Source organism: Stegodyphus dumicola, chromosome 2 (assembly GCF_044657685.1).
Source record: "Stegodyphus dumicola isolate Sdum_Otavi_A_Nest chromosome 2, ASM4465768v1".
Taxonomy (NCBI): domain Eukaryota; kingdom Metazoa; phylum Arthropoda; class Arachnida; order Araneae; family Eresidae; genus Stegodyphus; species Stegodyphus dumicola.
In genome coordinates, this window is record NC_140769.1 from 271,686,638 (window position 1) to 271,703,796 (window position 17,159).

The 17,159-nt window shown below is 32.2% G+C and overlaps 1 protein-coding gene across 1 annotated transcript in view; it reads right to left on the reverse strand.

The window, feature by feature from the left end:
- Positions 1-16,350, reverse strand: part of LOC118191558 (ELMO domain-containing protein 2) — a 32,897-nt gene extending 16,547 nt beyond the window's left edge. The window contains exons 1-3 of the mRNA XM_035362355.2: positions 16,054-16,350; positions 1,996-2,164; positions 1,775-1,904 (exon numbers count right to left, since the gene is read on the reverse strand). Of these exons, the coding sequence (XP_035218246.1) occupies positions 1,775-1,904; positions 1,996-2,164; positions 16,054-16,204 (450 nt within the window). The 5' untranslated portion in view covers positions 16,205-16,350. The remainder of the gene's footprint in view (positions 1-1,774; positions 1,905-1,995; positions 2,165-16,053) is intronic.
- Between the last annotated feature and the right edge of the window lie 809 nt (positions 16,351-17,159).

A 17,159-nucleotide genomic window follows, 5' to 3' on the forward strand; every position in this document is an offset into this window, starting at 1 on the left:
ATGTCACTATTAAAGAGCATTCCAAAAGAGGACTTGTAAAACTTCTTTCCGAAATTTGTACAGCCGAGCACAGACGTGCATTACGGCTGATGGGGATTACTTTGAATCATATTAAATGGCTATGTGTTTAACCTTTTTTCCATCTGAGTTATTCCATGAGTCCTGGAAATTAATAGCCGGACCTTGTATAAATTATTACTGACAGAAAATAAATACAGTCAAAAGTTGTTAATTCGGACCTCAAAGCTACAAACTTTCTGCGCATGCGTCGCTTTAACGTTTACGCCTGCGCGTAAGACCTTTACGGCTGCGCGTAAGACCTTTACGGCTGCGAATATGGGTGTGCGCAAGCGCATAATACGTTTACGCATGCGCGTTTAATGTATAACGGACGGTATAAACTAAGCTAAAATTATCTAATTCAGTTAATGTTGCAGATTGCGTTGTTCCTTAATCTTTAAATTGGATCCGGCTTATTATTTTTTGCAGAATGTTAGATCAACTTTATAAAAGTAAGCTTGAACTTTCAATTATGTCAAATAGAATTTCCGATATATATTTACTAATATGTAAAAGATCTACAAAGCGAAAGTATGTTTTAAAATCTGAAATCTGTTTATCAATTTCACGCTGCTCTGCGGCAGGGGAGGGGGCAGAAACGCAGCGGAGTGCAATGAATTGGAAGTTCATCTGTCAGCACTATCCTTATCTTCAGGGCAGATGTTTTTATTTTATTTGGCTTATAATTCTTTACTGAATGTAGTATTTCATCTGGATAAACACCGTCTTTGATATGATTTAAATCAAGTTCCTCGTCATTATAATTCGCTTCCGATAGTGAAGAAAGTGACAGAGAGGTTATTGAAAACGAAAACATTTCGATTGACAAATTAGTCGGTATTCTCAACACAGCAATTATAGGGCTTGAACAGCGGAACTTTGTAACTAAACAAGAAATTATGTCTGTTTAATAGAATTAAATGGAAAGTATTATCACATGAAACGAAGCAACTTAAACAACTTACATTGAAAGAAATGTTTAATAAAGTAAACAAATAAATATTAAGCTTTTTCTTTTTGTAAATTTTGATACCCTTTAGATCATAATTATTCTTTATTTCATAAATTACGGTTTCATATTTTTAATTTTGTAATTTCTGCATGCCATCTTACCAGATTTAAACTGATGATCTATAATCCGGAAAAATCGATAATCCGGAATCGTCGAAGTCCCGATGAGTCCGGATTTACGACTTTTGACTGTATTGATGATTCAAATTTTTTTACTTTTTAATCTTTCCCCACCTCCAAAAAACCACTAAGACTTACAATGATCTTAATTCAGCTTCAGAAATATTGTGTACTTATTATTTTCATGAAGAAAAGCACGCTAATTTATTACTGTGGTGCGATTTAATTACATCATGTTTTGAAAGTATTACAAAAGGGCAGATGCCTTTAAAATCTATTTTAAAATTAAATATTTTTTAAAATGCATTTTCTAGATGTGCAATTTTCAGGAATAACCTGAAAATCTGAAATTGAACTCAGTTTGACACTATTTTAGTTTCTTTTATTTGTGAAGAAATTAACTTCAGTATTAAGATTCACGGTTCAATTCTACAGAAATATAGTGTTTGTGACATTTTTGGTGATTTATCTAAATTTTACCAAATATTTCAATTCAATTTGAGTGATTTTTAATGACCCATCCTAAATGAATCCTATGTTCAAATAAAAATTTCTACCTAAATACATTAAAAGAAAAAGATACCTTTAGCAGCTTTTCCTCATGTTCTTTGTTCTCAGAATCATACTGGGTTTTTCTCAGCACTTCAACATCATACACCAATTGCTTATAACCATATATTTGATACAGGCAGATATGATATGCATCAATAAATCTAAAAAAATCATGAAACCATTTAAACTCATAAAAATATTAAAACAAGTTGCTATAAAATAATGGATATAGCATATGAATAAGAAGCTTACGGCATATGAGTGGAAGGATTAATATTTTTAATATCAACGGTGAGCTTGAGAGCATATTCAACACAATTTCTAGATTTAACATCAGTAAATCTTCCTTGAGTTGCCAAATTATTAAGCTGTTGGACCATCTTCTGCATATCCTTTGTACGTGACAAGGCTAATGCTGATTCTAGATTTAGGGAAGAAAGAAAGAATTAAAGCTTGCACATTTACATTTTTAAACAATTACATATTTAAATATAAAAAAAACTGATCTTTTCTGTTAACAGTGTGTCACTTAGCATGAAACGTAAATATTGGCCTGAAATTTAATACACTATAGCAATCTTAATGATATATGAAGCTTCGTGAAAAGAATACCATATTTCCACACAAAATAACCTACGAGGTTTTTTCACTTCCTTTTATATATTTTATCATCCAAAAATCAAGAGGGAAAAATCATGCAAATAATTTAATTTTCTAAGTATGTGTTCCTAAGCTCTTCATTTAAATGGAACTATAAAATTTAAATATATGAATAAAAATGTATATTTAAATTTTAATATACATTCTTATTTATAAAATTTAAATATACAATACTAAAATATTAATATATATACGTATACTATTTGAATGCTGCTGTCTGGCTTTTCTAAAAATAAAGGTGGGGTGTATGGTAAATATTGCATTCCAAATCAATCAATCAAGTTTTAAGACAATTAGTGAGGCAGCCTTTCCACAATTGGAGAAATTCTTAAAAAAAAAAAAAAAAAAAAAAAAAAAAAAATATGTGACTACAAAGAGAAAGCATATCATGAGTTTCACTTATGTTTAACAGTTCTAAAAAAGTATACAGTCAAAAGTCGTTAATCCGGACTCGTTGGGACTTCGGCGATTCCGGATTATCGATTTTTCCGGATTATAGATCATCAGTTTAAATCTGGTAAGATGGCATGCAGAAATTACAAAATTAAAAATATGAAACCGTAATTTATGAAATAAAGAACAATTATGATCTAAAGGGTATCAAAATTTACAAAAAGAAAAAGCTTAATATTTATTTGTTTACTTTATTAAACATTTCAATGTAAGTTGCTTCGTTTCATGTGATAATACTTTCTCTTTAATTCTATTAAACAGACATAATTTCTTGTTTAGTTACAAAGTTCCGTTGTTCAAGTCCTATAATTGCTGTGTTGAGAATACCGATTAATTTGTCAATCGAAATGTTTTCGTTTTCAATAACCTCTGGGTCACTTTCTTCACTATCGGAAGCGAATTATAATGACGAGGAACTTGATTTAAATCATATCAAAGACGGAGTACATCGAGATGAAATACTACATTTAGTAAGGAATTATAAGCCAAATAAAATAAAAACATCTGCCCTGAAGATAAGGATAGTGCTGACAGATCAACTTCCAATCCGCAGCGTGAAATTGATAAACAAATTTCGGATTTCAAAACATACTTTCGCTTTGTAGATACAAATTACATATTAGTAAATATATATGGGAAATTCTATTTGACATAATCTTTCTAATCTATGATAATCTAATAATGACGTTTCTGCCCCCCCCCCTCTGCCGCAGAGCAGCGTGAAATTGATAAACAGATTTCGGATTTCAAAACATACTTTCGCTTTGTAGTAAATATATATCGGAAATTCTATTTGACATAATCGAAAGTTCAAGCTTACTTTTATAAAATTGCTCTAACAGTCTGCAAAAAATAATAAGCCGGATCCAATTCGAAGATTAAGGAACAACGCAATCTGCAACATTAACTGAATTAGATAACTTTAGCTTAGCGTATAACTCCGTTACACATTAAACGCGCATGCGCAAAAACATATTCGCAGCCGTAAGGGTCTTACGCGCTCTCGTAAACGCCTGTGCGCATATGTGAACGCGACGCATGCGCAGAAAGTTTGTAGCTTTGAGGTCCGGATTATAGATCATTCCGGATTATGGGTGTCCGAATTAACGACTTTTGACTGTAGTTTATAACCAAAAACAATCCATGGTGAATGCCAATGATATCACTAGTGCTTATCAAGCTAAAGAAAATCAATAGCAGCTTATTCTAATAAAACAGTGATCTTCTGTGGGAAAAACAGATTTCCTCTTATGTAAATGAGACAGTGTTGAATTTCATCAAAATTAAGGAAACTTTCACCAATTCTTCAGATTCGAACAGATACAGGAGATAGTATACTAAAAATTCATTTAGCATCCCGCAGTAACAAAGCACCACATATTTTACAAAATATATAAAATGAAATCACAAATGTTTGCAATAACGTTGTTTTGGAACTGATTGCTGAAAAACGTGAACGTAAGCAAACTCTTTTCAATTATAGCTGATGAAACTACAACATTTCTTCAGAAGAGTAGGCATCTATTTATGTGAGGCACATGCAAAAACTACTTTAATAGAATTTTTTTTACAATTTGTACCTGTAGTGTATTATGCGGAGAGGATTTGGTTAATGTCATGGTAAATTACAGTACAAAGTCCGAAATCCGGACTTGTTGGTACTTCGGCGATTCTGGATTTGGGATTTTTATGGATATTAGATCATCAGTTTAAATCCAGTAAGATGGCATGTAGAAATTATAAAATTAAAAATATGAAATCGCAATTTATGAAATAATGAAGTATCTATGATCTAAAGGCTATCAAAATTTGCGAAAAAAAAGCTTAATATTTATTTGTTTACCTTATTAAACATTTCTTTCAATGTAAGTTGTTTAAGTTGCTTCATTTTTTGTACTAATACTTTCTCTTTAGTTCTGTAATTATTAAAGTCCTGTAACTGCTGTTTCGAGAATTCTGACTAACTTGTCAATTAAAATTGTCTCGTTTTCAGTAACTTCTCTGTCACCTTCTTCACTAACGGTAGTGGTAGTTTATGGATCTAGAACCATACTCTACAGATTTTGCCATTCATTAATTGATTGATGATTGAGAAGCATTGTCATCACAATGAAAAACTTCTTTTATATCATCTTCATTTATTACTGCTTCTTCACAAAATCCGTTTATTGGAAAATTCCACCTTTGTTTCGCGAAATCCGAAAATCTTTAAAATTAGTGGCTATCATCATCAAATTTAGCTATGCTTCACTATCCATATTTGGCTTAATGGAACAACTTGTCGTTTGTCATCAAGCTCATGATGATGACAAACGACAAGTTGTTCCATTAAATTAAATTTTATCTTGCTTCTATCACTCACTAAGACCATTAAGCCAGGATTGCATTAGTTTAGGCATTTATTATACTTATGTCTGTTTCTTGCGCATGCTTATCAGAGTTCTGAATAAATAAATTCCCACATATACTTGAGCCTTATTGAGGGCTGGCGCAAGATATCTTACCGCCTGATGCAGTCTCTAGGGGTCCTAAATTCTGCAACTCGGCATAGCCATACACTGGTTCTGGGTTTCTGTGAATAACAAATCAGTTATTCTTAATTCAAATAACCCTAAATGTAATCTTTGGGTTTATGAGTATCATCAACAACATCTATTTTTAGCATATGGAAAGAAAATTTTGGTAAACCGGATGTCAGTTTGAGTTTACTTCACAGTGATTGGTCGACTCTTACACCATCTTGGAGCACAGTTGAAATGTTAGAATATATAGAAAAAATTCTTTTGTCAGTTTAAGTGATGAAACAAGATCTTGTTGTCTAGCAATGAGGTTTGGTTTATACCAATTGCGACTGTAAAGTCATCATAAGAAATCCTTCATGGCAGAACACTTTATTAAACATAAATAATGGAATGGGAAGAAAAACTACAGATGCTTTTAAATATGTATTCTTCCAACTTTTAAACTGTAATACTGGTATTGTAAATGTGTATCAATTTTGGCAAAGAAAATTGCATTAAGTGCAGAACATCTGCAATAAAGCTTTAGAGGCCCTTGAAAAGAGATTTCTCCCTAATATTTACAGTTATCAAAATCTTAATATTATTACCCATAGCCACATGCACTGTGAAAAGATCACTTCTTTTACACTAAAATGTCTAAAAAGGTATTTAAGAAATAGGACATGTGAAATATGTTTAAATGGATTATATTTGTTGTATATATAAAGTTTAAAATGTTCCTAAAAACAAAACACAGAATGAACATTAATATGTAATTTGATGTGAATTAAAAAGTGGGTTTTAGGAATATCTTTACTTTGGTAAAATAATGTCAATTGTTAATTGGTATTTTATTAAATTTTCATAATTAATAACATAGCAATTATACAAATGCAAATGAATGAATGTCATGCATTATACTTAAATAACCTGATATAACTTTTAACTTTATGATTTAAGATTAAATTTAATTTTTAAATGACAAAATTATGATAAAATAAGAAAAAGAGTACAATGGCAGTTTTGACATTACGATGGTGATTGCACCTCACCTCCAAATTAAATTCTAGGCATGCCAGTTTCTCACCCTTATGAAAGCTGTTTTTTTTTTCAAATTAGAAACTGATCTTCACAGGGGTTCACACATGCCCCTTTAGAAAGGTTTCAGCCTTTTCGAATTACAGCCAACCTGAATAAAGGATTGGATTGGATTATTTAATTATGGCACAGCACGCAGTGGCTATCTGCCTAAAGGGAGAGATGCCTTTGTGGAGGACTTTCTAAGGGAAACTGGCTCGTATACACGTTACACATAGGGAAAAACACTAAAACGCCATGCAGCCAGCCCATTCGCGGGATTCGAACCTCGGACCGAACTACCAGTGTTTAGCGTCTTTACCCCTCGGCCGCTGGTGGGCCCTGAATAAAGGTATAAGCATCTTTAAGACATGGTCTTGTTCTCACAACTTCTCTTTTACGACTTGTCATTACTTATATCACTATGTGCTACAAATACGTCTCTTATTTAGCCAACAGTATAATCTTCTATGCTAATTTATAGGATAATTTTTTCTAGAGCTCCTATATACGAGGGCCATCCAGGAAGTAGATTACGTTTCCGTCTGTGTCCGCTAGGGGCGGGGCTAGCGCGGCCATCTTGGGGTCAGAGCGTTGCGCAGCTCAGTCTGCATCTAGCCGTGCTAGTGAGAGGTTCGTGCTGTGCTCCGTTCAGATACTGTGACGGTTTGAAATGTCTGCGTTAATTGAAAATCCCGCGAGCTGCGAGGTGCGCTCAGTAATAAGGTTTCTGACTGCAAAAAACTGTAAACCGATAGAAATCTATCGGCAGCTTCGTGAAGTGTATGGGGACAACATTATCACTGAAGGTGGAGTGCGTCAGTGGGTCATAAGATTTCAAAATGGCCGAACCAATGTTCACGACGAAGATCGAAGTGGGAGACCCAGCATAGTGACCGCCGAACTTCTCGAAAAAGTCGATGCTAAAGTCCGTGGAAATCGAAATTTCACAATAACGGAACTTTCTTTGAGTTTTCCACAAATTTCGCGAAGTTTGTTGCACGAAATCATCAGCGAAAAGCAAGAAGAGGTAACGAAGTGGTTGAAGGCGCAGGCGGCCGAATTTTTCGACGAAGGAATTTCCAAGCTCGTACATTGCTACGATAAATGCCTTAATTTGTATGGTGACTATGTAGAAAAGTAGTATTTGAGTGTGGCTTTCATCTGTATATAATAAAATTTGTTTCCTATACTTTGTTTATTTTTTATTCCAAAACGTAATCTACTTTCTGGATAGCCCTCGTATTACAGCACAGCAATGAAAAAATTAACATTCATTAAGTAACATAAAATATCCTCACCTCCAAGTCCAATATGAACAGGAAAATATAAGGGAATTAAAAAGAATAATCTGGTTTCAAATTTTAATGATTTGAAACACTACCATGGAATGTTAAATAACACATGAATGTAAAAGAGAAAAGTCTAAGTCCAACGTGAACAGGAAAATATAAGGGAATTAAAAAGAATAATCTGGTTTCAAATTTTAATGATTTTAAACACTACCATGGAATGTTAAATAATACATGAATGTAAAAGAGAAAAGTCCAAGTTTTATTTAATAACACTCAACATGATCACTTTTATTTATATGTATTTTGCAGTATAAAGTTTGAGATCCAAACATTTGGAACAATCTAATATCCTGAAGTCAGGACCACCAGCAATATTTTTTATCCAAAGGGGCTTTAGTCCCTGAGTGACTATTGTTTTCGTTTTGCGATTTTGCGTCAAATCACTCTGAATGTCCATTTCACTTTTCAAACTGTTGTCACCAAATATTATCGCCCTGTATATATCTGAAGAAATTAAATAATGAAGAATCTACATAAATGTATGCATGTTTCTCGCATTGTGATAAAACAATGGTCCATAGAGCCATTGAATTTTGAATGACATAATCCTACTGCAAATATGGGCAGCTGGAAGCCCAAATTTGAAATCTGGAATTTATTTTATTATTGATTTCATATTTTGTAAAACTTTAACAAATTTTTAATTAACAAACTCAATGATTTCAAAGCGAGCAATGGCAATGTTATACAGAAAAAACATATTTATCTCCAGCTCGTGAGACTGTGTACCGGAAATTCTAAAGATATGCTCAATTTAAAATTATTTTGCGATATTGCTCTTGAATTGAATTTTATGGTTTAAGTGCGAAGAACATAACATTTAATAAATAAAGGTAACACATAAAATGTTAAAAAAGTCCCTTTGGATGTAATTTAAAATCTGAAACCTTTAATATTTTTTTTATGAATTTTGGAACTACTCTTATATGTGCCCTCAAGTCGCAAAACTTCTCGGCCTTCCCGGTGCCATATTACTATTTAAATTGTTTGTCTACATTTTGAATTTTAAGCCTAAACTGTCTCCAAAAACGCAGTTTTGAACACACAATTTAAGCTAAAAATCTGAAACAAAAACAAAAAATTTAGATAGCAAAAACGTAAAGTTTCTAACCAAAATATTTGACAAGAATCCATGTACACAGTGATATGTTTTAACTTAAAAAAAAATCATCTATGAATTGCACAATCTAAGCTGTGAAAGAATCTACAAACTACGCACACCTCGCTTTAATAAATTAACATAACAACAATAAATTTAAAAGAATACCCTGTACACAGCATTCTGTTTCAACTTAAAAAAATATCTACAAATTGCACTATCTAGGCACTATGCGCTAATGAACAAAATAAATTAAAATAACTGAAATAAATTTCAAACAATAAAAAAAAACAATAACAACAGAAATTCATACTAAAAAAAAATGAACATAACATTCTACAAAATAAGAGCAAGAATAAAATAAAATGCATTTATCATGAATGAATGCTTTTTCGAACAGCAGAAATACCAATTTCATGCCACCTAAACATGCCGCCATATAATCACTATCATATTTATATGACAGCCAGACACACTATCCAGAAAATTCATACTATGGTTCACAAATAAATATTCAAAACCTTCTTTTCCTAAATCCTTGTAAGATTTCCAACCATCCCAAAATATAGTTATACAAGGCTCAATCCACGCTTTAATACACTGCATCAGCGTTTCCTTACTTCTATCATGCATAGCCACTAAAAATAATCTCCCAGACCCTCTTGCAACCACACCTCTCATTGCAACAATAGGCCATTTCGAAACACGCGCGACACGAACCAACGAGCAATTAAAACACTCCAGCAAAAAAGTATTCAACGTGAAAAGTGTTGCCATACAACATACAATCGTGCCAAAAACCAGCACAGAACATATATTGCCACATTTAGTGACCTTAGGGTGCATATAAGAGTAGAACCAATGACTATTTTGTGTTTCTTGAAATATTGTAATCAACCTATCATCGCTTCTCATCATAGTTGGGCTGAAGCGTGTAATTGTCCGCAAGTGTTAGGCTGCTATCACACGGCAGCGCACAATGAATTGGAAGTTGATCTGTCAGTATTATCCTTATCTTCAGGGCAGATGTTTTTATTTTATTTGGCTTATAATTCCTTACTAAATGTAGTATTTCATCTCGTTGTACTCCGTCTTTGATATGATTTAAATCAAATTCCTCTTCATTATAATTCGCTTCCGATAGTGAAGAAAGTGACATAGAGGTTATTGAAAACGAAAAAATTTCGATTGACAAATTAGTCGGTATTCTCGACACAGCAATTATAGGACTTGAACAGCGGAACTTTGTAACTGAACAAGAAATTATGTCTGTTTATAGAATTAAAGAGAAAGTATTATCACATAAAACGAAGCAACTTAAACAACTTACATTGAAAGAAATGTTTAATAAAGTAAACAAATAAATATTAAGCTTTTTCTTTTTGCAAATTTTGATACCCTTTATATCATAATTGTTCTTTATTTCATAAATTACAGTTTCATATTTTTAATTTTGTACTTTCTGCATGCCATCTTACCAGATTTAAACTTATGATCGATAATCTGGAAACGCCGAAGTCCCGACGAGTCTGGATTAACGACTTTTGACTGTATAGATTTTCAATATCAACAAATTTTATTTTGAATAATCCATTAATTCGATTGATACTTTAAAATTACAGTTTATTGTTTTAGGCAATTATTCTGAAAATGGTCATTTACATTCAGTTTTAGGCAACATACGCATTCTATCAGAAAACGTGATATATTGAGCATTATCTTTACAGGAAAGTACTGTATATTCAACTATTTCAAAATGTGGAAATATCGCATAACTTCTTTTTGAGCGTTTGCACTGAGAGTTTCCTTCAAGTGAACCTTAATGGAACTTAGTTCACAAAAATTTAAAAAGTATAAAATAGCATCGATATAATGCATGGCCAACCAGCGGTCAGGTCCCTGAAAGCAAGTAGTTGGGTGTGAGGTCCGAATCTCGCAAACGGGCTGTGCTTGGCCGTTTTCGTGGTTTTTTCCATGTGTAACGTGTTAATACGATCCCTTAGTTTCCCTTAGGAAGTCCTCCACGAAGGCCTTCCATGTAGTGGCTTAGGGTGAAACACATAAATAATAATAATAGTAATGTAATACATGCAGTTTGCCTCTATATAATGTATTCCCACTGCAAAGCTTTATGAATTGTGTAGGAAAATATATAATAAGTACAGCAATAAGAATATGTTATCGTATATACATTTCAAGAGAGTAGTGAAACATCTTTTCATTACTGAAGATATTAAAATGTTCAGTACTGGTGCTTTCAATAAAAACAAATATGCTAATCTATAGAACTCATTTGACGTTTTTGCAATTACAATAATATAATTATAACCGCTAAAAAACATTGTATCTGTCTTAACTAAAATTATAATATATTTTCAATTAAATTTCTCAGTACTCGCTGTGTACTGCTCCTTGAGGGAGAGGCATTATTTTTATTTATGATATAAAATACTTTCCTTGGAAAACAAAAATTGTAGACATGATTATGTCTAGGAAAAAAAAAAAAAAAACCTTCGAGCAGCATTTGGCAAGTATTGTCGGTGGGCAAAAAATAAGGTCTTAATTAAACTTAGAACATCCCTGAATACACTTTCTTATATTGTCATTTGAAAAATTATAAGATTTTTCATTTATCTTTAAAATTTAATCTATCTGTTATTGACTACAACTGACGCAACTATAACTGCAATTCTAATGCAATGACTATTCGAATTACTATATAACTGCAAAATCAATTAGATTTTTGGCTCAGCAGTAATCGAGTAAATAAAACATCTTTTAAATAGTGCTAGTTCAAATCGGATTCAAATTCTGGCAGACAATCTAAATGTTGGACATCTCCATGGATTTCCTTCTGTGTAACCTGAATATAAACCAGTTTCCTCTAGAAAATTCCCATGAATACATCATTCTTCTTAAATGCTTCATCTCATTCAATTAAATAAAGACCTTTTCCTCACGGGTGATGTGAATAAAAGACAGTTTTCTTTAGAAAGACCTCCACAGAAGCATCTGGGAAGGGATGCTTTGCTATAATCTAAGTAACATAACATTCACAGGCGCAAAAGAAAATTATACTTTTATTTGTTTTTACCTGAAACTGCAGAAAATAATTCACGCAAGTACTTTCACTTCTCAGCAAAGAATGCATTTTAACTATTTTTTGGAAGTATGTGTTATGTTTAATAAAAGACTAATTCTCAATAATATAATTTTCAATGACAAGTACTAGCCATTTTAGACAATGGCCATTACTAAAGCCAGAAGTGGTGGTCACGTTATTATGGAGTCACCTGATAAGCGGGTCACCGTTGCATCCTATAAAGGCGATGGCCAATTTACATCCATGTCTTATCCGGGATATCTTTCGGTATGGCAGTCAGGTTCACAAAACCACTTTCCCAGAAATAGAGTTAGTAAAATGTTTACTATACACAGCAAATAAGCAGACTTATTGCAGGTCAGAGTCATTTTTCTACCAGCTAAAGCAATTGATTGGATACAATTGTAAGACTTAGTTTAGACCTTGATCATCCCCTTTCTGAAAAAGAAAGGATAAATGAAATTTTTATGATTTATTTCTTGTACAACATAAAACAAGACCAGCTTCCCATAAGAAATCCTTCGTGAAAACATCTCTTGGCACAGGCATACACTCTATGCTTGCTTTTCCTTAATCTTGTAATTTAAATTCACATGTATGTCGAAGAAGATCATAAACATACATATTTGCTTCTAACGTTATGTGCATTTAGGTCTATATAAAAAAGCCAATATTACTTCCTTTAAATAAACTCCAATTTATGCTGGTATCACAAACTACAATACATGTAAAATGATTCAGAAGACATGACAGAAAATATTAATATTTTCCTTATAGGTGATTATCCCATTGTATTATTTAACTACACATCATCCAAAATGCAGAAGCTACTGTAAATTTCAAATATTATCACGATTTCCTTAGCCTATGCCACTGAAATTAAAAGGGGCATAGCTTTTTCGATTAAATAATTACAAGCATCTGCTGTGTAATTTTAATTAAGAAGTAATTGCAATTGCATTGTAATTTTTGTTAGATTATATAATTACGGTTATACTATATATCCAATTAGATTTCACAATTAAAATCTAATTATAATTAAAATGCATTTGCGTAAATTGTATATGTAATTAAAAATTGTTACATTGTAATTGTAATTACAAAATAATTACATAACATTATTACAAATATTACGTGTTTTCAATTGCATTCTACAACTACATTTGCAATTACATCATGATTTTCCTGGGCTATGTAACTGCTTTTATCAGAAACAATTGCTATCCTAATTACATAATCATAATTACTTACTGTAGCTAAAAGTATAGTGTAATTGTAATTTAAATGAAATTACATAAATTGTAATTGTAATTAAAAAAATAGCTATTTCTTAACTTCATAACTACTTAGTAATTGCATAATTTTATTACAATTGCAATGCAATTTCAATTACATACTACACTTACAATTACTTTCCTAATTATATAGTTATAATTACTACTACTATTGCAATTAAAATTGTGTTTTAATTAGCTAATATAATAATCATGTATTAGCAATTACAGTTTTAATGTAGTTGTGATTAGATGCAATAAAATTTATAATTGTAATTAGATTATATAATTATAATGCCCGTAATTATTGCATTGTAATTGCAGCTGATTTAAAAATTAAAATGCAATTTTGCAATTAAAAGATACTTACGTTCTAATTGTAATTGCATAATCTAATTTTAATTGCAATGTGATTGAAATCGCATATTTCAAAATATTATTCCAATTACAATTACCGTTGCTTTTAATTTTAATTATAACTGGAATTACACTTTGCCAAACTGTTCCTAAAATTTGGAGAATAATTATGCTGGAAAATGAAAATTCTTTTTACATACATAAACATTTAATTTTACTGTAGCTGGTATAAGCATAGAACAGCTGGAGGTTTTAAGCAAGCTATTTATTCGGAAAATTATCACCTGTCAGTTTACATTAAGAGCAGAGAGGGGAGGGCACTCTGAGACAGGACGCATATATGCTGCTTTGCGGTTTCGTTTATGAGGTCCAAAATACTTGGATGCATATATGCTTGCTGCCTTGCCGATATGACAGCCATTATTTTCGAATGCATATATACGGCCTTGCCGCTTGGAGGGTTAAGTTAAAACACATCGCTGTATACATGGATTCTTGTCAAATATTTTTGGTTAGAAACTTTACGTTTTTGCTATCTAAATTTTTGTTTTCGTTTCGGATTTTTAGCTTAAATTGTGTGTTCAAAACGTAGTTTTTGCATGTGCATGTTTTTGGAGCCATTTTAGGCTTAAAGTTCGAAATGTAGACAAAAAATTTAGATAGTAATATGGCACTGTGGAGTTTCTCACCAAAAATGTTTGGCGAGGAATTTGCCGACTTGAGGGCACATATAAGAGTAGTTCCTAGTCATTTTCTGATATTGAAATTTTCAAGATTAGCATTTTGAAAGGTAGAACTGCCTTTCCGTAACTCAAAAAGAATCAGACATACATTTACTAAGATGTATTTAAAATTATATAGGTACTTATTTAAGATACAATAACATGCCGAACAAGCATTAATTTAGAAGTCAAACAGCAATTTAAAAATATAACGCTGATTTTTGTTGTTTGACTTCTAAATTAGGAACTTATTTATTATCCTTTTGACCCTAAAACTGCCACAAACAATGCAATTTAGAGTCAGTTATGGATAAGCACATCACAACACACTCCTTCATCTGATGTAATCCTGATTGATTCTCGATAAGCCACCTTTTGTTTTTGTGAACAAGGATATAAATTAACTGTTATTACTGGTGTATTTTTCTTTCCCCTTACATTTTGAAGGAATAAGCATGAGGGATGTAGAATCGTACTTTTGACTGCTTTGTGATTTATTTATACCTGGGTCAAGAGAATTAATATCTACTGAATTGAACAACTGCAATATATGGTTGACAAAAGGTGATACACTGGAACAATCACCTGAAAAAAGTTTATACTCAGTTTTCTTAACAAATCTCCCAGTCAAAATCGGAGGGCATAACAAAATAGTAGAAATCAAGGAAAGCCTTTTTTTTATGAAGTGCAGTAACAAAGTGGGTAGAAAACTGTTCATTAAAGATATATCAAATCCTTTAGAATTCCATAGGAGTTATTGATGCAACTCTCACAGAGTGTCAGAAAAATTCCATTTTTCAATTGAAGCCAATTTTTATAGTCGACAGTATAATATGTAAGTACCATTATATGCTCGTAGCATTGTCTGAATAATACATAAACTACCACCTAAGCTAGGCCAGAGCATAACCTCTTGCTGCCCTAAAAGCTTTGACACCACTAAATTATGCTACCCATAGCTTTCCTTAACTCTAAAAATTTTCAAGTCCCTAAATTCTGCAGTCCGCGTCCACACTGACTGCATTGGTTCTGGCACCAGCACTGCAGCTAGGTAGGAGAAGTTATTTGTATTACGGCAAAGTATACGAGAGATTTCCTTCTAAAGGAGAGGCACAGTCGTGGAAGTTTTTTAGAGTAACTGACTCGGGTTGGATCCTATCAGAGCCCACACTCTTGGCACGCCCACTTATATGGCGCGTATCCATATGTACATGGACAAAGTCAAGGAAGAGTGCAATGCCAAGTTTGTGCAATTTTGGGATGTTTTTTTAAGTGAAAATAGGTCGATGGATACCGAGTATGTGCAATTTTTTGACTTGTTATTTTCAAGTTGAGAAACGCACGAAGCAGTGGGTGATTCTGCACTTTCCCAGTTTGTTGCCAAGGGTGTGGGCTCTCCTAGGATTTTACCCTGACTGGTATTCACGTTACGCATAGATAAAACTCCATAAACTACTAGGCAAAAGATCCCTTTCGCCGGGAATTGAACTCGGATCAAACCACCAATGTTCATCAATTTTACCGGTTGGCTGCTGGAAGATTCACAATTTAGACTGAAGATTAATATGAATTAAACAAATTTAATAATCAAAATTATATAATTCCACTATAATCCATGAAAGCTAAGTGGATTGATATTTTCATCCATTTTAATTTTAACATAACATTAAAAACATATAAAATATAAACGAGAGCAACATTAAACTTACCAATTTTACTACATCTTGTATAACCAAATTCTTCACCATAACATATCCTTTGTAATTCACACAAACGAGTTGTTCTTCGTAAAAACCATTTCAAAGCTGGCCGGAGGTACCAATAAATGTACGACCATACCGTACTTACAATAGAAAGCATCACGGAAGAAACGTACGAATATGTCGTTTGGAGCACTTCGGATTCATCAAGCAAAGTGACTGAAATCACATTTGACGTAAATTTATTATCAACTGAAAAACGCTTTCGTGTTTTCGACGCTGTCACCGAATTCAGCGTGATAAGAAGCTTCACAAGTAAACAAAATATCATTGCCAGATTTTTTCCGCCGTTCAAAACCGAAACCTAACATTTTATAAAAAAAAAAGCAAGGAAATATTTTTATGACGAAAATTAGTCCAAAATAACTTAATATGTACTCTACATATGAAAAAGAAAGTATTTTGTCTTATCTTTGATAAAGATAGAATTTTAAATGTACATGTTCTTGTTAACTCTTGCGGGTATTTGAAGATGACGTCATAGTCAAGAATACAACTGTTTACTACTACTACTACTTCATCGGAGCCATAGTCACGAAAAGGAAAGAAAATATATTTAATATCGTCTGCTGCAATTTATAATTAACTTGTTTCCATATTAAAGAAAAATCTTTTGTATCTTTTAATATCGTACGCAAGTTTTATTTTTAAAAAAGATCCTGTAAGAATAATAGATACAAATATTCAAGCTATATAATTTACTTCAATAAATAATTAATGCATGAACTCACAGAATTCCGGCAGTGCTGGATTAAACATTAAGCAATATAGAACATAAGCAGCAGAACATAAGTTTTTTATCAGAAGTATTTGAAACTGGTAAGTATTTGAAACATTTGTACATGAAAACTGTGGATCTTAACTTTATTTTCTTTAAAATTTTCTATACTTATGGTTGTAGAAAGGGGTAAAAAATTATTAGATTGATATGGTGTTTTAAAACATTTTAATTAATTCCTTTCTGTTGGTACTCAGTGTTTTTGCAACCATCTTAGTAGAAGTCGCCGAGTGCGAAACTAGTAGCAATCATGAGTAAAATGATTCTTTAGTCCAGC